Source organism: Pyrgilauda ruficollis, unplaced genomic scaffold (genome assembly GCF_017590135.1).
Source record: "Pyrgilauda ruficollis isolate IOZ18807 unplaced genomic scaffold, ASM1759013v1 scaffold3, whole genome shotgun sequence".
Taxonomy (NCBI): Eukaryota; Metazoa; Chordata; class Aves; order Passeriformes; family Passeridae; genus Pyrgilauda; species Pyrgilauda ruficollis.
In genome coordinates, this window is record NW_024524377.1 from 10419604 (window position 1) to 10442483 (window position 22880).

General features: G+C 45.5%; 1 protein-coding gene across 4 annotated transcripts in view; it reads right to left on the reverse strand.

Annotated features, from left to right (window-relative positions):
* MRAS (muscle RAS oncogene homolog) overlaps nt 1–22880 on the reverse strand; it is a 38340-nt gene that overhangs the window by 8535 nt on the left and 6925 nt on the right. For 2 of the 4 annotated variants that reach the window (XM_041473251.1, XM_041473249.1), the window contains exons 3-4: nt 8700–8910; nt 41–194 (exon numbers count right to left, since the gene is read on the reverse strand). In XM_041473251.1, the coding sequence (XP_041329185.1) occupies nt 41–194; nt 8700–8892 (347 nt within the window). In that variant the 5' untranslated portion in view covers nt 8893–8910. Of the gene's footprint in view, nt 1–40; nt 195–8699; nt 8914–22880 lie in introns of all 4 variants that reach the window. The other 2 variants (XM_041473247.1, XM_041473250.1) reach the window with 1 other exon arrangement.

Below are 22880 nucleotides of genomic sequence, written 5' to 3' on the forward strand. Positions count from 1 at the left end.
GGGTCGGGAGCCTGGCGGCTCAGGCAGTGCTGGCACCCACCTGTCCTTGACTCTGAGGATCAGCTGGTGGAACCGGTCCACATGCTCGAAGCTGGCCTTGTCTGTCACCGAGTAGACGATGAGGAAACCATCTCCAGTCCTCATGTACTGCTCCCTCATTGCACTGAACTCCTCTTGGCCTGCAGTATCCAGAACTAGGACAGAAGAGACAAAGGTTTTTAATTACTGTGGGGGACCTGCAGCTGCTGGCACCACTCTATGTCCTGTGGCCTTTCTGCCTCTGCTGGGCTTCCTCAAAGACAGCAAGATGTGATGAAATCAAGTTGGATTGACAAGGGAGTTTCTGTCCCAGACCTCACTCATCCTTGCATGCCTAAGCTGGGAGCAGGGGAAGATGACTATGTGGATTTCATTTTCCTTTTCCAGTACCAAATACAGATCACTAAACTTGGAGAGTTGCTCCTCTGGCAAGATATGGCTCAAAGGATTTCACAACCCTCCCAACTTTTCCCTCTCCCAGAAAAGAAAACCCAAGACTGGAAGATTAGCTAAAAGCAGTTTAAATGTCAGGGATAACCTACAAAATGCATGGTGAAGCGGAGCTGGGACACAACACAAAGTAACAGCTACAAGCATTTTCCTTTTCTCAACACCTGAATATTTTTTCTAGACAATTTTGTCCTTTCAGAGTGAGCCTTGGGGAACTCCCCTTAAATATTTAGTCCCAAATGGTGTGCTGGTACTAAGGAGGTAACTAAAACAGATGGAAAAGCTTTAAGTGCCTTGCACATCCAATACAGTGATCACATTTTGGTGAATAAATCCATGCTCAAATCCCCTAAAACACCTCAGTTGTGACAGCCACTCAGATGCCGTTCCTCACTAGATTAAACTTAATGGAATCATAACCCACTGTCTTGTAGGGGGTCCCATCACTTGTGGAACAAGCTACCCCAGCCTTCTGGGTAAACACCACATACTGATACACAGATCAGGGCTAGTTCCTGAGCCCCAGCTTTGTGCACAGCCAGGATTTTGACTGGCAGTAGGAGGGTGCAAGAGGAGTTCATCAGTTTAGGCTATGCCAGTACCAACATGGGGTGCACTCAAAGTGCATCAGCTGCTCAGAAGTACTAATCCTAATGCATCGTTGTACCCCAGAGGTAAACGTGGGACCTTCATGATGACTGGGAGCATTTTCACATCCCAGTCAACTGGGCTGGGTGGGAAAACTGTTTTACATCTGCTGTATAGCCATAGTGTAAACATCTGCTGCCCACAAGTAATGGGGAAAGCCCAGGGTAGCCATGGATGGAGACAGTGGCAGGAGCATACTGCTGACAGAGCAGCATGCTTGATACAGGTTTGTCTAGTCTGAATGGGCCCACAGACCCAGCAAGGTGTTCCCTGTAGGGGGAAGTGCTCAGGCTGCCCCAGTTTCCAGGTGGGGCCATGATAAAGACCACTTTGCTGCATCAGCACAGGAGGACACACTGCATGTCACAGCACAGCCCACATGCCAGCCACACACCTCCACTGCATGTCTGGAGGAGAGACAGCTACACTGGAAGACCTGGAGACCTTCTTTGGTGCTGGCAGGCCCTTTAAAGCCTTCAGCCTCATTTGTTCTCCTGCCTTGACTGGTGTGGAATGTCTGCTTTCATGAGATCTTAAGGTAAAAAGAGCTTCCAGGCTCTTGCAAAGACCCTGAGATTTAGGCTTATTTGTCAAGATTGTTGGAAAGTCACCTGAATCTCTTCACAGCCTTTTATCCTGCTCCTCCCCTCTAAATCTAGGAAAGAAGGGTCTCAGCTCAAAGGCATTTCAGCTATTAAGGACTGCACAAAAAAAAAAAGAAGAAAAAAAAAAGGAAATAGAAAACCCAAAGAGACTGCATGTGCTGGTAAATTTCTATGCCCTGGGCAGAACTGCTACCATGGAATAAGGCCAGGGCTCTGGAGCTGGGACAGAAGAGGAAATTAATCTCTCCTACCTGCCCAACCTGTATGGAGAGGCTGGGCTGCCCTCATATGACTCCCACAGCAGCTAGACATGGTGTCAGGGCAGGGCTGAGAGCTGACAGCCAGCACACAAACCCAACTTGTGGTGGAGTGGGAGAGCTCCACGCTGAGAGCTGAGCTCTCCTGCCCTCCCTCCCCCTGAGACAGGGCAGGTGCCCCAGCACAGGCTGTGGGCAGGAAGGTAGAGATGGATGTGCTGTATCCTGCATGGTAATTTGCTTAGGGACTTCCCCTTGCTCCGGCACATTTGCAAACTTCTCATGAAACACAAAAGAAGCATCCAGCTCTGCCTTTGCAGCCATCAACCCATCCCCTGCTGCTGCCCCTCCAAAGCTCTGCATCCCCTGGGAGAGGGGGCAAGCCCTGGTGGGGGCTGTGGGGATACCCCGCTGCATGGGGCTCTCCTACCTTGCCTGGATATTGGCCATCACACTAAACACAGGCAGAGCTGCTGTGTCAGCAGCTGCTATTTAAAGGGAATTCACTCGCAGCATTGATAAAAAGGTGAGCAAGTCCAGGCAGCATTTAAAATGGCAATTTGAAAGTGGAAGTAAAAGACACACAGCAGTGAAGGTTAAGGTTAAGCTCATACAAAGTTAAGAATTGTGTATATGGGCAGAGAAAGTCTTAACTTTAAATGTGCTCTTCATCAAGGCAAAACCCCAGCCTAACATTTCTGTGCTTTGTGAATTGTAAACAACAGAGGAGAGGGATCTTGATCTTTTGTAGGCAGGAAAGGACCCCATCCCGAAAAGCATCAACACTGAAAAGGACCAGGTGAAAGTGGCTTTGCTTGTGGTACCTTGTGGTATCTTCAAGATAACTCCTACCTATAGAAATAGGACAGAGCAAGGAGAAACCTTAGGAAGGGGTAGCTCAGAAGGTGACTGGCTTCCCAAAGGGATGAGAAGATTTAGCATGTTAGCCAGCATTCACCTTCTTTTAAAATTCCTGTTTCTATAGACAGGATGCCAGAAGACAGAAAGAACCATGAGTAGAGAACTGTACACTTTAAACCACCAGCTGCCCCACTGGCAGCACCTAACTGCCAGCATGGAAACAAGGACCAAAGCACAGTGGGTTTCTCCTACCTCATTCTTCCAAGAACTGAAATCAGACTCTCAGGCTGCACATAGTCAGGGACTTCCAACAGAAAACTTCGTGAATTTCTCACTAATTTGACCAAAGAAGCAAGGAGGAGCAATTATGAAAGCATTTGGGTAAGCTGAAGGAGAGAGAAGCCAAGGATGATGTATGATGTAGGAACAGACATCCAAAGAGGGCAAAGCCATTTAGAGCTATCATGAGACCAGCTGGAGACTAAACTAAGAGGAATTAGGCTGTGAGAGCCCAGCAGGGAGGTCTCCTGCTTTGCAGGTAAGAGGTTGCTGAGTGAAGAGATGGCCTTTTCGACTTTCCAGTGGATGTGACCCCCAGCTGCTGTGATGAACTCCCTGCTAATTGAATCCTGCCCCTTTAGAGCTCTCCACACCATTTTTCTGTGAATCCTGATGGGTTACGCAAGAGTGCAGCTGCCTAGAGAGCACTTCTGAGCAGGCACAGGAGCCCAGGAATACAAGGGAATCTGTGGTCCAAAATAGAAGCCCTTGGTGCTTCAAGGTGTACCGTGTGGCAATGTCTGCAACTGACAGTGCTCCAAGTGCCCATCCAGAGACAAAGGCACTTGGTGAATCTAATCCAAGGGCAGAGACACACTGTGAACTCTAAGTCAGCAATAGCATTGCTTTTTCTGGAGCCTAGGCTGGATTCAGTTCAAACACACCATTCCCAGCCTTCGAGGACCTCAGATCTGGTTGTGCAGGTGAGCTCTTCTCTTTTCAAATCTAGGCAAAATTTCCTCCTACATCTTCAGCTACCCAGGCAGCTGGGTGTATAGGTCACCTCAAGAGAGTTTTTCCACTGTCCATGGCATCTAGAGGGGATAAAGATGAACTGACAGGCACGTCAACCCATTTTCTGTCCTTCAGCCTTTGGGTTTCACTGCCCTGCAGCTTGACACCTAAGCTCATGGGAAAACTGAACTTGAATTGCCAAGTCAAACTAACAAGCCTCAGGCTGAGGAACGCCACCTCCACAGTCTCTGTCTTCCATCAGCAGCACCGTGGGAGAGGGCACTCCTATCAGCCAGTGGCTTCAGCTGAGGAATTGGTATTTTGGGCACTGCACAGATGGGGTACTGGGGTCACAGCTGCTATTCAGTATCCCCACAGCCCAAGTCACCTTGAAGAGGTATGAGGTGCCCTTGCCATGTGCAAAGCAAGGCAGATATTTCACTTGGTCACTCTGATGCTTCTGCTCCTTCTCAGACACAGCCATGCTGCCTCTGGCCTGACAGCTTTCCTCAGCAAAAAACACATGATAGGAAAACACTGGGGCTTTTATGAGCCCTTCTTCTGTGCCCTATCTAAATACACAGATATTATAATATGGAAAACTCAAGTATTTGAATTCTTGCCCTTCCTTTAAGCAGAAAGAAGACTGGCTTCCACATCAATAAACAGACTAAAGATGCAAGCCCTTAAAGGAGCCCTTTCTCTAACAAAGGGCAAGTATTCAAAGCCTTGTGTTTTCCATGTTGCAACAGCAAAATTTTCCTGGCAGGAAAAAAATCCAACTCAAGACAACTCAAGACAAAATCCCCTCTTTCACTGTTGCAAAATTAAGGGAGAGGAAATACTGTACACACAAATAAAATAATGCAAGTACAAATTTAACTTGAATTTAAATGCTCTCAGTGATGCTACTCTAAATTAACAAAAACAAGAAGAAAGCAAGCCACAAACAAACCCTTCTGCCTGCAAATCTGAAGTGACCTTTGATCTCCCTCTGGCCTCATGGCTGAGTTGATCTCAAGTTTCCCCAGAAGAAAAGCAGACAGTGTGCCCAGGGATGACTAGAAGCAAAAACCCTCAACAAAAAAGAATGCAAGGGGTAGACAGGTGGGAAGGGCAGATAGAGTGTGGGGGAAGGAATAGAGCTTGGTGTGAGTGCACAGGGGTGCACACCAGGCTGTGCAGGTCCAGCCCAGCACAAGGACGCCCCAGGATTAGGAGGAGGTCTTGGGAAGAGAACTAGAAGGGAAACTGAAACTCAAGAGCAGAGAGACAATTTCTAGGCTGTGAGAGTTTCATCAAAATCATACCAGGGAAAGAAAAGGGAAGAGAAGGGAGAGCACAGCTTCCTTTCATCCCACACAATTCCTTGTTTGGCTCATACCAATTGGCACAGCCCTACTGACAGCTGAGTTCAGCCCAATTCCCCAACAAGACCAAGCCATGTACTTGTGGTCATCTCTTCATCTCCCTTTGCTTGCCACCTTTTTATCTGTGTGATGTATGAGCCATAAGGAATTCTGAACCATAAGGAACTTTTTGCCATATTAAGGTATTCCATTTTTGGCTTCATGCCCAGGTTAATAATTCCAGACTGGCATTTTGCAGCCACACCAAAAGAAATCCTCTGCTACTTGCTAAGTTAGCCTGCACACAGAAAGGAGCGTGCAAAATTAATCACAGCAATGCAATTGAAGCAAGAGCTAATCAAAGCAGATTAACCCTGGCCCTCACTTAATTCTGACCTCATGTCTGTACAGCACCTATGTGCATTTCACCAAGCACAGCACTGTGCTGATTTCAGCACAACCAGCAGGGAATAAACTGAGATAACATATGCAGAGAAAATTGGAAGCTGGTCCTAAAGTCTCATTAGAGTGGCAGCAGCCAAAAAATGGGCGACCCACAAATTGCCTGTGTATCTTTCATTCAGGTTAAGTCCCTCTTCCACTCTACAACACTTGTCTTCCGAACACTGCGTTGATGGTCTTCCAAAGCTGGCATAAGGTCAACAATAAAGTGGTTTTGTGTAGTGTGGAAAAAGAACACAACAAACACAGGTCCCACAGTCTTCTGGGAGGCAGGGAACTATCACAGACAACTCTTGGTGAGAAAAATAGAGATGTGCCCAAGCCAAAGAACAAACAAGTAAAAGAAGATTTTGAATGTAGCTTTTCCTCCAAGATCTAAAATAAACCCCTATTCCATTTCAGTCTACTTTCATTGAGAGATTTCAGCAAAAGAAAAAATGCAAGTCAAACATTTCATCATGCAGGCAGTTAGTGCTCTTGAATAAATGTAGGTGAAGGTCTTCATGGAGGGAAGCCAAATGCTTTATGCAAGCTGGCTAGCAGAAGGGTTTTTTTTACAACATAATGCTGGTGCAGTTACAAAATGCTTGAGATGCTTGGTACAGAACTGCTCAGGCAACAGCCTGGAAAAGGGTGAGCTGTTTCCTTTTTTTAAAAGTTGTTGGATGTCTATGTATTCGTTTTTTTTTAAATAATAACTGTTTCTGAAAATTTCAAAATTTATAGAGCCCCTCATGCTATATCCTTATTTGGTTGTTCATGTTCCAAAACTAGTTCCTATTTTGGGGATGGGCAGCTGCTTCTGCCCACCAAGCACTGCATGAAACCTCAGCTTGTAAAGGCTTTGGTCATAAAGAACAACTGGAAAGTCTAGGATTTATCATGATGCATCTTGACCCTACCTATCATGTTTGTCCCTAATTTTATACCAGAAGTGATTCATGTAGCCACAGCAAGAGCAGCTGTCCCAGGATACGGTGACCTCTGAGAATGGCCTAGATCCAAACCCTGTGACAGAGAGCTGAGGCAAATGACACAGGTGTTAGTCAGTCCTGGTGCCCTGTTTCTTCTGGGCAGATGGAGAAGGGTCACATCCTTTTTCAGGCAAGAATATGGCCTTTCTTCCAAAACTGTGATTGTTCAAAATCTCAAGTGGTAGGAAAGAGAAACAGCTGCAGTTTCACTTCTCTGGCTGTGAAGCATCTGTGGGCACACAAGCCCTGGAAGTCAGGGATTCCCAACATGCCATTCAAGGCCACAGCTGAACTCTGTTCAGCCCAAGTACAGCCACTAAGCTCCATCTGAGCAAAAGAAAGCCTTTTTCATTAAAACAAAGGGTTAAGTTTCTGCTCATTGGAAAAAAAAATTCTTTCACCACTCCCACTTAGATCAGGTTAGGTTGGGTTTTTTGTTGAAGTTTTGTTTGTTTGTTTTGTCTGAACAAAAATTCCAAATATTCAGTAGAAGATGCCTTTTCTACTTTTCAATAATTTGCAAAGCCAATGCTGTTTCAGCCAACACCCACAGGTACAGCAGCTGGTGTGTGTATATATATATATATATATATCAGAACATGGGGCATACCAGTGAAGATAAAGGTCACTCATTTTAGAGGTCTGGATTCTGGACTCAAGATAATAAATTTAATTTACAGCAGGACTGGATTTTTCTTTTATACAGGATTGGTATTTAAAAAATAAAGGTACATGTATACATTATGAGATGAGCAGATATCTCTAATGCAGATGACAAGAAGAGACATTTCAGCACCAATTTCACAAATACTCTCTCATATCAACCGTTAACATATTCAAATGAGCAAATGTTGGCAAGATTAACTTGTTTTGTTGTTTGTTGGTTTTGTTTTTTTTTAATACTGAATAAAAGCTGTTCTTTTAAGGACTTTGTGGCCATTTGTACTGACTAAATTGTATCTGATAAATCCTTAAGATTTATCAACTAAGATCTCAAGTTTCCAGACCAAGCTAACAGTCTTCACAGCAAACCCTAGCAGCACCCATATTCCACTACTCATGACAATCCCCCAGCTTTCTGTCCCCACACACCAGTGACACTTATGCAGAGACACCAAAGATCTTGTGCACCTTTCTGACAAGAGGGTGGAGGCAGAACTTGGCCCAAGTGAAGCTAAATTTAGTTCAGTTATGTTAGTGGCCACATACATGAACTTGGGTAATTAAGACACAAAATACTTGCTTGCTTTTAAGTACAACCTAATTATTCTATAAAGCAAAACAAAACTTAGAATATTTAAGAGCCAGATTCCCTTTGTAGCTGTGGTTAGTCCGCCTCATGCAGCACAACTGAACAAGCTGCAACTTTAGGTAATACAGGGCTTTCTCCTCACCTGCTAATCATGGTGGTTGTTTTTTTTTTTGTTGTTGTGTTTTGTTTGGGGTTTTTTTGTTTGTTTGTTTTTGTCTGTGTTTCATTAAAAAAAACGTTTTTCTTCAAAGAACTGAAAACTCTCGGTTACATCAGAACTCCAGTTTCCTACACATATTTAAATGAAACAGGTAATTAAACATGAAAACATCACCCTGAATGACTGGATTTAAGAGCTATAATGATTCTCCACTGTCAGTGGACAACAGTTTTGATTAAATATTCTTTCTGGTTATAACCCTCACTCAGTTCCCCACTCACTGTTATTTCCCAGGGGATAAGTTCAGACTCAATGAAGTATCATTAGCAATAGCCACCTGGCAGGGCTGTAATTCACTGGCAGCAGAAGCCTGCTCCAAATGTAAGTGAGGATCTGTAGGTTTTCACAGGCCTGCAAGAAACATTTCTGTGCAGAACTGGAACCAATGCAACTGGAAGCAGAAGCTTTGCTGGAGACCAGCTGCAGACCATGCACTGCAGCTCCAGATCCTGCCAGCCCACAGCAGAGCAGGAGGGACAGAGACACAACATGCTGTGGGAGACACTGAGGTATACTTGCATTGTGCTCAGCTAGAAGGGAAAGGGGATCATGAGAGTAGCTTGCTTACCATCAAGAATTGCCCACTGCCCATCTATTTCCGTGTGCTTCAGGTAGGAGTCTTCAATAGTTGGGTCATAGTCTGGCACAAAAATCTTCTGGAAGAACTGAATAGTGAGAGCACTCTTGCCCACACCACCATCTCCAACAACCACCAGCTTGTACGTGGGGAGGTTTTCGCTGGGAACAGCGCTTGTAGCCATGCTTCCAGTGTGCTGAACCTGCTGGAGGAAGAGATCATCTCCAGTCACTCAGCAGCAACGACAAGAGGGCAATATGCACTAGGCAGCTTTCCCCTGCTGCCTAAGAAGTGAGAATGAAGGCAGCTGTGACATCCAAAATCCTTTTGGAAAGGAGCAGCAGCACCAACCCTGCCCAACAGCTCTACTCCAAACTCAGACCCGGCACATACAAGTGCAGACATCTCCACCACTGTGCCTTGTTTGTCTGCAAGCACTGCTAATTGTCACCAAATGCTCATGCAACACCTATGCCATTGAATACCTTTCCTACAGGGGCTGGGTCCACACAGCTATGACAAAAATCACCCTAGCTCAGTGCACCTATCAAGATCCCAACAGTTTCCTGTTGCCAGGAAATCCCATTGATAAGTCAGAGTTGTGCTATTCCTCACTGCTTAACTCAAGGTATAGCAAACATTTAATGGTATGTTACATCCTAGGGCCAGATCTGCAGGCAGAGCTGCTAGTGATGGCTAAAACTGGAGGTAAAGGTCCAATCCTGGCTCTGCCAGCAGACAAAAATGCAGTTAGCTGCTTTCTTCTCTCTCACTTTCAATTTTGAGAAATAAAAACAAGAAGGCAGCATGCCAGGAACAACAGGTGGTTTTTGTTTTGGCTTTTTTTTTTTTTTTTTAACCCCTCAACCCTGCTGTGGCAGGAAGGCTGGTTCCCAGCAGCCTAGTCACACTGCTCCCCTCACCTCAGAGCTGCCTCCTAAAAGAAAGATGAAAAAAATCCCCTGGCTGAAACTTGGCAATAGCACAGGTATGTGGAAAAGGGAGAAGAGGCAGCCATTGCTGACTGGCCCATTTCAACACTCAGCAGCGGAAACTGCTCATTTAAGGAGAAGGCAGACCGGAGGTTCTGTGCATGTAAGTGCCCTCCACCCACCCTTGGGCAGCAGTGATACTGACTCAGATCTCAGAGGAAACAGGTGGCCATCTCCCAGATCTGAATGACCGTTGCATTTTCTGGGAGGTCTTTCACACACTTAAAGAGAAAATTTAAAAAATTCATCATAACGATAAGGCTGAAAACAAGGCAGTTGATTTTCTTGGTATTGGTTTTCTTGAAAATACTGTTCAGTGCAGCAGCAGTGGTGACACTTTCTGCAGGCACCTGCTACCAGACATTCTGGTTTTGCTGGTGCCCTTTGGGCTGCAGGCACTGGCTGGAGTCAGCACTGAGGTGGGACCAGGACTGCTCTGAGGGAACCTCCATAAACTGTTGGCTCCCAACCTGTATCCCCACCAACCCACACAAGCTTTTGGAGGCTTTCCCTATAACCCTAAGGATTTCTTTTTCATTAAAAAGACAACTTTAACTTTTTGATTCTCAGAAACCACCAAGTAAGTCTGATGTGCTTTGTGCACAGAAGCTGATTGTGCTCTTGTCAAAACACAAGAACATAATCTCCTACTCCATGTTAGTTTCTGATTTCTCTAGTCCCTTTCTCCATAATCATTACTTCAGTTCAATCCAAAATATTGAATCATAAAAGCACTTTTTACCTGGCAAACCTGGGGGTCTCATGTTCTTTCAGTACACTGGAGACCCCACACCACCTCTAAAAAGAAAAGCCCATAAGGCAACAGAGGATGAGATTGCTGAGTTTAAGAACAGCAAAGGCCTCTTGTCCAAGTTGAGACCAGCCAACATTTTCAGAGCAAGAAGCATGATCAAGTCTGCTTGTTTCTAAACCACCTTTGGAGGAAATTCTTGAGAATAGCAAGAATTTCCACTGCAAGCAACACCTGCTGGATGGGGAGAAGACCAAACCAGCTGAGGTTTCAAACAGTCTCACTGCATTTCCTCACAACAACCCCAAGGAAAAGTTTCTATTTTTGAGTAAGCCACTTTCTCATATTTATGAGACCACATATCAATACACAGCAGGCTGGGCTACTGAAAATCCAATGAATTTCAACTAAATGCCTTATTTTTGCTTGAAAGACCAAGTTTTATTTCTGTGTAGTCCTTCTTAGGTCAGAGGATCCTCACAGGCTTTTTGAGACACAGACCCTGTCTAAAGCTCTGCCCCTCCTTCCAACACATTTAATGACAATTTTTTGCTTTGCCCATGGCCAAGATTTCACCCCATCCTTCTTTACACACAGAGCAGCTCCAGCCAGGCAGAATGAAAGACTGATTGTTACTGACATGGTGGGGGACAGTCTGTGGATGTGAAAAACATACTCCGTTTGTGCACGATTTTTGACCTCCTCACAAAACCACAAGCTGCTGCTTGGCAACAAGCATTACATTTTTACTGACATTTTGTGCCAGCCCTTTAACCCACTCCTAAGAAGCCTCAAGCTTATCTTGCATGAAATGCTCCCCAAAGTGCTAGGATAATGTTTAGCCCGTTGTACAAACTGTGTCTCTGCCCAGCATGCTTATCGGCTGAATCGAGGCATTTGCTTCCCGTTGTTTCCAGAAGTTTGGTCATGCTGTGTGTCTGAACCACCAGACTGAGTGCTACGTAGCCTGGGGAAAACAGCAAGAACTGAACTGAAAAAAAACACTTGAAAAAGAAGTCAAGAACTGTAGGCTGGCTTGTTGAGCACAATTCCCTGTATTGTAGGTGATGCTAGCACAACAGATGAAAACTTCAGAGTGTCAAAAGGCAGCAAGTTTAGATGTTTCTGCAGGATTGTTTCTGCTGCTCATGGAAACACTCCTCTTTCTACTGAGCTGTCAGGTCCCATGTTCCAGCCATGCATGTACATAACGAAAACCTTCTGAAAGTCAAGCGCTTCCATCCCTCTGCCCCTCCATCTGCCCTAATAACCAAAGCATGAAGACAACTCATGCCTTGACAAGATTATGAACTTAACCAGCTCATGATTCAAACCTTTAAAACAACATATATCATTTCCTGGAAAAGACTAAACACTCCCCCAGTGTGCACAGAGCTACAGGCAAGTGCAAAAGACTTGGGCTAATTTTCATGTGTTTTTGGCAAGAGTACTGACACAGTCCTCCTCAGATGGGAGCAAGAATAAGCGTGTTTGCTGTAGATCTGACTGAGAACAGTGAAGCACAAATGTTTTTATCTATTGTCTGAATACAAAGCAGCATGTGGTAATACACTAATAAGGTCTGATGATAATCATCTTACAATTTATATAGTTGTTTATTTTGAAGGAGCCAAGAGAAGGATCCATACCCTACGCTGGCAAATGATGTCAGGGCTCTGGTTTAGTCACTGGAAGGAGGCTGATTTAAACAGTCATTTATATAACCATCTTCATACACACTGGCAAGACTGGCAGCCTGACAGCACAAGCCAGTAATGCTGAGACAGTCAGAACTGTGGCTACTTCTGAGGTAGGTGGATGGGAAGAAAAAAGAAACATTGGTCCAAGGGTGTCACTGAAGCTGAGCCTCCTCAGCAAAAATTATTTTCTTTTAGGAGGCTGTATAAAACCCCATTTACCTGTCTGGACATGGAGGTGGAGTGGAAGGGCTGAGCTATCCCCTTGGAGCAGCCAAGCTACATAAAAACACCAAATTCATCTTAGTTTGTATGACAGGCCCACAAAATGTAGGTAGTGTATCTAATCCCCACCCTCATTACAAAACTTGCCCTGAATGCAAGTGGGTCCAAGCACAGCTTCTGAGCAGAATTGTGGCCACATAAGACAATAATAAAAAATAAAATGGACCCCAGATAGTTGGTATTTGATGTGCTGGCATGCCTTTTCCTGGTTTCTGCTCTGCTGTCCTGGAGGCTGAGCTCCCAGGGTGAGGCCTTTACAGAAGGTCAGCAGGCTCAGAACCCAGCCCTGGATTTGTAGGGGAGGTTAAAGACACCAGCTCCCTGACTGAGAAGTCTCCATGGCAACATGCAACACAAATTGCTTAATTCTGTTATGAAACCTCCAAGAAAAGCTACAGCAGGGCCTGTGTGGGAACTACCAAGCTCCCTCCTCCTCTGCAGCAGCTCTCCAAAGCAGAAAACTTTAGGGAGCTGATGTCCAACGTGCCACGATTTAGCACATACTAATGTATAGGCACTGATGCTGATGATTCCATCAACTCATGGCCAAGGCAATTTTCCTATCATCAGCTTGTTTTGGTCCATGGCTCCTCACCCATGCCTGACAGAGCTCTGCATACCTGAGGACACCAATCTCACCTGAGGAAGACTATCAGCCACCGAGGCTGCGAGGCTGCCAACTACTCCTACGGTTGCAATTAAGAACTCTTCTTCTGCCCACAGCTCACTCGATTACAGCCTTTTACCCAGCCACTTTGTAAGCATTAGCAGCTCCACGCAGTGCCTGCAGGGCTGAAACTCTACAAAATCTGAACACTTCCCTCTCTGTTCCTCTTGCAGACTGCTTGCTGCAGCCACACAACCACCATGACACACCCAGAGACGCTAGCCAGGTACCAAAATAGTTCAGCCCGATGTGTTGTAGGCAATCCCTTGGGCTGGGAACTACCAAGAATCCTTGAAAGACAGGACATGCCCTTTTACGAGGCTGCTACTTCCCTTGAGTCATGCTGATCAGGACTGAATGAACTTCAGGAATTTCTCCCACAAGTAGGCATGACCATGTCCCAAGCCATCAAGAGCCAAAGGACTCGTAGGTGTATGAAAAAAAACTGCCAATTATTATTAAATAAAGATAAGTAACTTTTAGCCAAGTTTTCTCCAGTCTGTCAGATTTCCTTCCCAGTCAATGCCTCTGAAAGGACACACTGAACAAAAGCTGGACTGTGTTCCAGTCTTCAGTGGGAAGTCAGCATGGAACAGATCTGTCATGTGGGAAGCCAGAGTCTGATGCCCTTTGTAGCTCTGGCATTAGGTTTTTCAAAACACAAGTGAAATTTCAAGTCTCTGAGGTTTTCTGAGAAGGCAGATTCTAACAGGTGCTCCCAGCTCCCATCAGCTTCTGGATCTGATGGAGCCCAGCACCTGGTAAGACCTGCACAGGAAATTACAGGCATTTCCTTTTGGAGTAGTGATCAAAACACTATCAGATTGCTACTAAAATGGAGAAAAAAAAAAAAAAAGAAAGCCTTAAACCAACTGTTGTTTAAAAATAAATTCCTCTACACCAAGCAATAAAGAGCTGCAATTGGCTGGGCTTTGAATGTGGGGGGATGTAACTGTGGGTCCTGGAAGTGGCCTCACCAATTCTCCTCCTGCGCAAAAAGATGCTGTACCCCAAGTGTTGTGTTCCCTGAACTGCTCACTGGCTTCCTGTGCCAGCCAGACCTTTTCTCCCTCTCAACCCAAAATTGCATCACCTCCCCCACCACACAGATGCTGCTCAGATTTACTGTAGGAGAACGAAAACGCACCGGGGGAGTAATGAAGCACTTGAGATTCACACAAAAGGCAGCTAAAGGCAGGAGCTGCCTGATGAATACTTGGTAGTTATTTCAGGAAACACAGAATTATAGCCTGAACAAATAATAATAATAAAAAGCAACGTCACTGGAAGTGGCTTAGGTAGTAGGCGGCCCCCCACCTTCCCCCTCTGCAAATCCCTAAGTGATGTAAGGAGGAGCCCTTGCTGTAGAACTGAGCAACAGCTTTCCCTGGCCAGGCTGGATGCAGGGACTCACTTGTTTTTACTGGGAAGCACGTGCTTGTGCTTCCAGTGTCCCAGTCTGTATGTAAGAGCAGCACAGCATGAGTCAATCACACTGACAAATGTCATCCAAAACCAACTCTGCTTCCCTCTCCCAACTCCTCCTCCACCTCCCACAACTGCTCCATTAATCTTCAGCCTGTTTCCCTTGGTGACGTAGTGCCCTTTTCAAAATACGTAAGAGTTCTGACACTGACAAACCAGCAGTCAGGTGCAGATGCCAGATTTTTTTTCTGTTATTATTAAAAGCAATACTTCAGTCAGATTTGGGTCATTTGTACAGTTACAGCTCTGCCACTACCAGTTCTGTAGAAGAATCCAGTTATGCAACCAGAAAGCAGCTACACAGGATCCATTCCTTTATGTCTAAGATCTCAAATAAAACTGTATTGTTGCCAGTTTAGAGGTGTCCACTGGAGGCTGATCCAAGCCTTTTGCCAAGGTATGAAATGAGAGCATCCTACTCAGTAACTGGGGTCTGGCTCAGCTACTCTGACTTCCATTACTTCTTGTGTGTTTAAACCCACCATCCCTTTCCTTACTCATTTGTTTCTTAAACCCTCAGGAGACATCAGGGGATGACAGATTCCTGTATTACTATTGCAAATTCTTTGCTAGTGAGGCCAGGAAGGCCTCTCCTATGTTATCATGGAGTCAGTGAAGCTGACCTAAACATACTGTAGCAAAAAAGCAGATTGCCAAGATGTTCCCCTGCCCAGCCCAGGCAGAGATAACACAGCAAGAACAAATTTAGTGGAGGAAGCTGCTTCGAATTCCAATAGCTGCCCTTCCTGCTCGCACAATCCCTGGAAATGGGCAGCTTCCCTCCTAAACATCCCAGCCTGCTGACACACCAATAGAAAAGACCCCAAATTCACTGCCCTGGGTGGTTTTGCTGCTCTTAATACTGCTCAGTGAGGTTTCTGAAGCAATAGCCCAGTGCTTCAGCAACATCCCGTTTGCAGCCCAGATGTTCTTCTGCCTGCATGTGGCCCTGATGCTGAAAATGCAGACAGATGTGCATAGCACAGCCAGATGTGCACGGCACAGCCCTCCCAGCTCAACCAGCAGCCCCTTGGGCAGGTGGAAGTGATCCAGGCAACAAATTCCTGTGCTGCATCATGGAGCTGTGAGGGGATCCTGAGCAGCACCAAGGACTGCCCAGCATGGACCTCCTCACTGCTCCACTCTGCCTTTCCCACATCAGTCCCAAAGCCCCTGCCAAAACAAGGGGTGCATCCACCTCTCTGCCCAGCTCCTGGAAGGGTCATTGCCCTGCAGCCTCATGGGCACCATGCTGTCACACATGGCTGCTCCAAGGCACAGACTTCATGGCACCTATGCATGCTTTGGAGATGATTAATGGGTAGAAAGGGTACAGGGCCACTTCATTCCAGTCACCGTCCTGCAAATCAATCAATGCATTTGGCTCCACATTTGTCTTCAAGTCAGGCTCAATTCAGTATTTAATGCTTTTTACATCTCCAGTGTTGCTACCGGATGTCTTTCAGGATTTAAATGGCTTTTTAAAGACTCCCTTCCCTCCTGGCAAACACACTTTGCATCTCTTAGACAGCTGCAAAGAGCTGAAGGCTGTGAAGTTCCCTGGTAATAGCATTTCCACCAGGGGATGGGTGAATCCTACCAAGTCCGAGGGACAGATAAAGGAAGGAGAGGAGAGTAGGGATCTCCAGGCAATTCACAAATTCTGTCCTCTACCTGCAAATCTTTTCCAAAATTGACTCATGTCTATGTCCTTCCTAGGCAAAAAGACTATTGTCGTATATATCCTATGGAAAAAAAGACACATTGCCTGTTCACTTTGCATCACATGGTTCCCAGAAATTATCTGTGAGCTATGGGGCAGCACTGATGTTTCTGCATCGTTCTATACCCCAAGGCACAGGGCAGGCTTGAAGGGCTCTCTATAAAATTTCCCAGGGTCTTGGATCAAGGACAGCCCTCCCAGTTCCCCACAACACATCTAATACTCACTTACAGGTACAGAAGAAGAGAGTATACTGATCTGTAATGTTGGAGATTTAGCAGAGCTTCACCAGCATGGACTTCAGAAGAGGAAGGAACAGCTATCTCCCAAATTTACCCAAATAGGCACATGGCCTATTTTACTTAGAATCTAATGACGCTAAATCCCAGAACTGTGTGGAAGGCTATTCCAGGCATTTCCCAGGTCCATGTCATTACTCTGTCACTTGGAAGACTCCAAGATCTCATCACTGGGCCAGGACCCACAACAGTAATTTTTTCCAGGCTCGTTACAGTGTCTGCCAAGAGCATAAGCCTCTTATTTACGAACAGCATGCTGGGGAGGTGACTCCATACTTGGCAAATCCAACTGCTTGCCTCAAAGAGGAGGGTGGGCAGAACTTGGGGCTGGGTACAGGGATGAGGGGTGGATGCATGGGCCCCTCCTCTGCCTCACACATGGTGATGCAGGGTTTTGCAAAGCCACAGCATTCCACTGAACCTGCCCGAGGACAGGGTACATGCACACTGCCAGCATCCCAGCCATGTGCCAGGCCAGCCCTGCTGCCTCTTTCTAGCCCCTCTCTTTGGCAAACCTCTTGCCTGTCCCTGACTAGCTCTTTCCCTGCTATTCTCCTTCAGTTCTGTGCCAGCCCGGACACAAACACACACCTTGACACACAAACCAGTGGGCAACTGGCCAAACCACCTGTGAGGAACAGAGTTTACCCTTGCATGACTCAAGTCTACTCTCCTATCAAGTGCCTTCAGCATGCCAGCACTGGAGAGAAGCATGCCATGAGAATACCCCTCAGAAGAGAGGTACCAGGGCCTCAGCTGGTGCTGCTCAGTACCTGCACTTTGTTGTTGAATGCCCAAGGTGAATCTCAGGTGTTGTGACTGGATGAATCCACAGAGCAGCAGCCGAAAATCAACACATCTTTGAAAGCATGTAAGTCAGCTGACCCAATCCTGTGGCCACCCCTCACCTCCCAGTTTCAGCAGAGATCTGCATCAGGATACCCTAATTCTGGTTCCTTCTACACTCAGCCTAAATGCTCTGCCTTGACTCTTAAGTCATTCAACTTGCAGCCGTGTGGGAGGGTATATATGTACATTCATTAACACTTCCATTATGCCCCGTGGTTTGGCAGGTGGTGCTGCATTATGGATTTAAACAGTGCCAGCAAGTGAATCTACAGCACTTCACTGGATTAGCATGTGATGGGAAATCATACCTCAAAAGTGTTCTGCACTCTCGTGAAGCAGCTCCGATGAACAAGGCAACAGCAGGGCTCCAACCACCACTACACTGTGCAATCACATCAGAAATTCACCCACAACTTCAGGGAAAGATAAACCCCCTCAAAACTCAATTACCACTGTAGCGCAAAAAAAAAAAAAAAAAAAAGGAGAAAAAGAAAAGAAGAAAGCAACAGCAGATTCTCTTGCCAGTTAAAGGAAAAGAGAGGCACACCCTCTCACAGATGCCACAAAGCATCTTTCACACACACACCAAACAAGAACAGCTGCTTTTGCCCTATAAACTGTTTTCACATGGGAGAAACACACTACACATGGTAATACTCATTTCAGAAGTCAGCTTTCAAGGTAGTCAGTGCTCCACGCTCAGTGTGATGCCTCCTTCAGTCTTATCAGGCTGACACTGACAGATGTGCAGAAATTGCACAGTCAGATTCCCTGAGGGGATGCTGTCCCAGAGGAATGAGAAGATGTACTGGGCTACAGAGCAATACAGGCAGTGAACACACCACTGAGTCTTGGCAACGGGGCAGGTAAGGACCTTGGATGGGATAAGAGGATAAAGCATCAGTTCAACACTGGTATCACCACACTGCTTGTCATTTTCTGGGGCTGGAGCACACTCACCTTTCCTTAACTGTGAGTGGTACTACAGTGCCACTGGACACTGCAGCTGTAGCTGAGTGGTACAGAGCTCCTACCAGTGTACAGAACTTGTGCTTTACCTGAGCAGTAGGAAGGTCACTTCACAGGTAAGGCCATGCATGGACCAAATAAAGTAAAGTAACCGGACAAAGTTTCTGTGTCTAGACTATTGAGGTAAATCAAGAGCTACCTTCAGAGAAGAATCCCTGGTCCTTCATTAGCTCTTCCAAATCATTGCTTTGGTTCAATTATTCTGCTCTCCTTCTCCTGTTTGAAACTCAGAAGAATCTGAGCAAGGAAACATGTTCAATTTCCTAAAGACCTCGGCTGAAAAATTCCAAAGAAATGTTTAGGTTTTGCTATAAGACCCATTTTTAATTTTCATCCACCACACAGCTCTGAAGTACAGCTACCCTGCTGCAAAGAAGGGACACCAAGGTCTCTTCTCAAAACCAGTGGGATGCAGGATTATGTTGCTCTAGCCTTAGGGCAGATCTCATATGCCATTCCTATGCATGTACAGTCGCATTATTTTTAAACACCAAGCAAAGAGATTATGGATTTAGCCTTAGTCTTGGCAATCCATGTAAATCTCTGATTTGCATCATATTTTACATACCAGACTCACAGAAACAGCAAAAAATTTGGATTTGACCCTTCTTTGTACTGCAAAGTTCTCTGCAAGGGACACAGACCCTTACACAGAGTTATCTTCTTTTGCTTCAGCACCTTCAATGACAATTTGGACTTCAAATTTTAAATAAAACACAACTGTAGATATTGGTTTTTTTTATTTCGACCTAGTGAGTGATAATATAACATGGGGTGACTTACTCTAAAGGCATCTTGACACATGTCTGCATACAAAAATATCTCTATTAAAATCATAGATAGAGACAGCATGGATGGCAGCCACTTGAAAAAAATAAAATAAATAAAGCCCCAAAGCATTAAGGCCTTGTAAGGGACAAGATTACTTTCATCCTGCCACAGCATGTTTCAATTTAACCACTGCATCTCTCAGCACTTTTGGTTCATATTCTTTTACCACACAGAGACACAAGTTTGGTATACGCCCAGCCTTAGGAAGGGGAAATGGTATTTTGGGTCACCAGTTCCACCCACTCTTCCACTCAACAAGGCTTTTGAAGTGCACCAGTCCCAAACAGGAGCCAGAATACATTAGCCTGGGGTCAGGAGGGCTTGGAGGGCCTGGGGTTGGGAAATATTTAAGGAGTTTTTTGGGTCCAAGTGGCTTTGTCGCCAAGTCCCTCACCTCCTGCTGCCCACCAGGACACCCTGCCCAAGGCTGCTGGCATGTCTGGCCCAACCATGGACACTAGCAGGCATTTCCTCAGCCCTTTTGTCATTGCCTTGAAGGTGGCAGACCTCCAATCACTGACAGAGTTCAGCAGTTCTTCACTGCTCTGGCTGAGACAACTCCTCTTTGTCCCTTCTCACCTCTCAGCTATGCCAGTTCCTCTCCGCCAGTCTTGCCAAGCCCACATGAACTGCAGCTCCTGTTACTTTGCTCTATTCTCTTTTACCCCAAATCAGAGAACTGCTCCCGGAGTTTTGTGCAGTAGAAGGATTTATTCTTATAAATCACAAAACCAAACAGATGCTTCGACACAGGATATGCCTGAAAACACAATTTTTCTGCTTTGCTTCGACAGCCTAGCATCTATTTCCATATTCTTGTGAGGCTGGTATGTAAACAACGGAGAGTAACTTGCTGTGCTCAGGAGACCTTAAAATAAGAGTCCTATTTCTCTGTCCTCCTGGATCCAGTAAGTCATCCTCCTGAGGTTCAAAGAGTTTCTGGAACTCATAATTCAAAAATCCATGCAATAAAACCAGGGTTGCTGGAGATCTTTACCAACAGAAAAGTAGGTTGAAACTGTTCTGTTATTTAATAATTCAAATCCCAGTTGCCTAATTAAACAGGCTTGCTACATTGCAAAAAGAATAAGGAATTATATATTCTCTTAGCTAACTTTGCTGATTAACATGAAAGCCTTTTCATGCTCCACAGGCGTTTGGTCCAAGTAAAACTTTTGAAAACAGACTTAATACTCCACAAGTAAATTTCATGTAACAAAACCCTTGCTGTTCACAGGACTAGGGTGATGCAGCAGCTTGTCAGCATCCTTGTGCTTCCTGGAGCTATTTTGCAGGATGCACAGAAGAAGTGATGCCCAGCAGAGCATCTTAAGGGAGCATTCAGTGTCTCTTTGGACCTGCCCAAAGCTCAAGAAAAGCAAATGGTCTGCACAGCTCCTCATGCCTGACATATTCCCTGTTTGCAGATTAGATGTGAAAGCATCCACAGCATGTGGAGAAAACAGAAGTCTCTCAAAGCACTCTGCCCTTGAGCTACAGACTATTTTCTTAGGGAAGTGCTGCAAGTACTTATTCAAGTCCACCTTGTCCTACAGCTGATCACAACCTCTGGATGCTTGAATTCCAAGCTATGATCCTTCACCAGCTACCACCAAGGTCTCTTCAGGTGAAGTGCACACAGTGGGCTCAGGCAATACCTGCCTTGTTCTCCAAGTGCAGCTGTGTCAGATTCAGCAGGTACCTTAACAGCGAGATCATGCACTATTCTGAGAGCTACAACAGCAGTGTTTGACCTTGCACTGTTGCACAAAAACAATTCACAACAGCTGAGGGTTTTTCCAGAGCACTGGGGCATGTCTCCTCCTGTTCCAAGGTTAGTTAGGGATTCTTGTCCCTACGAAACACCAGCAGCCACCAAACCAGCCTCAGTCTGCAACTGGAGCCAGCAGCAAGCACTACTGAGCCAAAGGGATTCCTTCAATGATCTCCCCCCTCCCAGTTCATCACCCTGCAGCACAAGCTCTGTGGATGCCCTTATGGCTCTTTCTGGGATTGAATACTTGGGTATTGAATAACTTCCTCCAAAGAGTCCTGCTTTACAGACATATGTTCCCCACCCAGCAAGTGTTGCACTTAGGCTGGTGACACCAATACTTCCATAGCAAGTATTACACAAGACATCAGTTACATATTTTCTGAAGATCACAATCTCTACTAAACTGCCAGCTGTCTATGCAGACCACTCAAGAGCTATCTGGGTATGCTAAGTACAGATGACAGACCCGATAATAGTGTCTGAATGTGTCCAAGAGATTAAACTCCATCTGCATCCTGTTACTTTTGTCATTTGGTACCCCTTCAGAGTGAGTGTTTCAACAGCCAACTGGTAAAGAGCTTGTATCACAAGATCACAAGTTTACAGGAAAAAAAATCCTTTAAATGCTCTCTTGGAATCACCAGGTACCTGAAGACATGCTACAGTGGTGTTTTAGTAGTTCTTTAAGTGGGAAGGCCAGTTCAAGAAAAAAGTGGCTGTGATTCCCTCTACACTGATGTCCATTAATATCCTTTTAACATCTTATATTTGCAAGATGAACAAGTATTTGTTTCCATAAACCAGAGCATGCATTGCACTGGAAAACAGAAAAGGCTGCAATAGTGTACCACTCAAAACTATATCCAAGGAAGATTAAACACATTCATTTTTATACTGATATGACCAATTCTTAAATAAAAACCAAACAGAAAAAAAAAAAACACAAGAAAACAAAATAAAGTCCAATAAAACTGAAGATTTCACTTTAATGATTATTTTTTGCTCACTTCAAAACCTCCTCCTTCCAATAAGTGGATTATACAGAGGATCTGCGGAGCCTCTGGCTGTTGCCAAATCTGCATTTTTTGGACACATGGCGCTGTCAGGGTTTGTTCACAGAGTCCCTCTCCATACTCCATTGTTGGCTCATCCACCACTGAAATCCTGATCCCAGTCCTTCCTATAGCTGTGACAGGAGCTGAGGCATGCTGGCAAGCAGACGCTTGGACAGCTGAATTCATTGGTGCTCTCAATCAGATCGCAATTTCATTAAAGAACTTTTAAATAAAACAAACTCCAACATTTGCACTGCATAATTAAGTGGAAGCCAACTGAATTAGTGTAAAGACATGACATAAGTGAAAGCATCCGAACCCTGGCACCCCTGTGACCCTAGCCAGCTCTGAAAGGAAAGCTCCAGCAGCCTGTACCACAGCAGACCCTGACACTACATCTCCTTGGGAGTGCAGGAGAAGCCGAGACACGCCAGGCTCTGCCTGCTCCCACTCAGGGCGCAGGTACCTGCTCCTGTGGCGCTGCAGGCATGGCCTGGGAGGCACAGCAACATGCCTGCCCTGGCAGTGAGCCAGGAGTGACTTTCCAGTGGCAGAGTAATAATCACTGGGAGCAAGTCAAGCTCCTGCCCGAGCCCAGGGAATCTGACAGCACTGAGCGCTCCCGGGTTTCCCAAGAGGAATATTTCACTGTAACCCACACACAGTACATGACATGGGCCCTGAGCAAGGCACTGCATGACTTACAGCTGACTTCAGCAGGCTTTAGTTTGA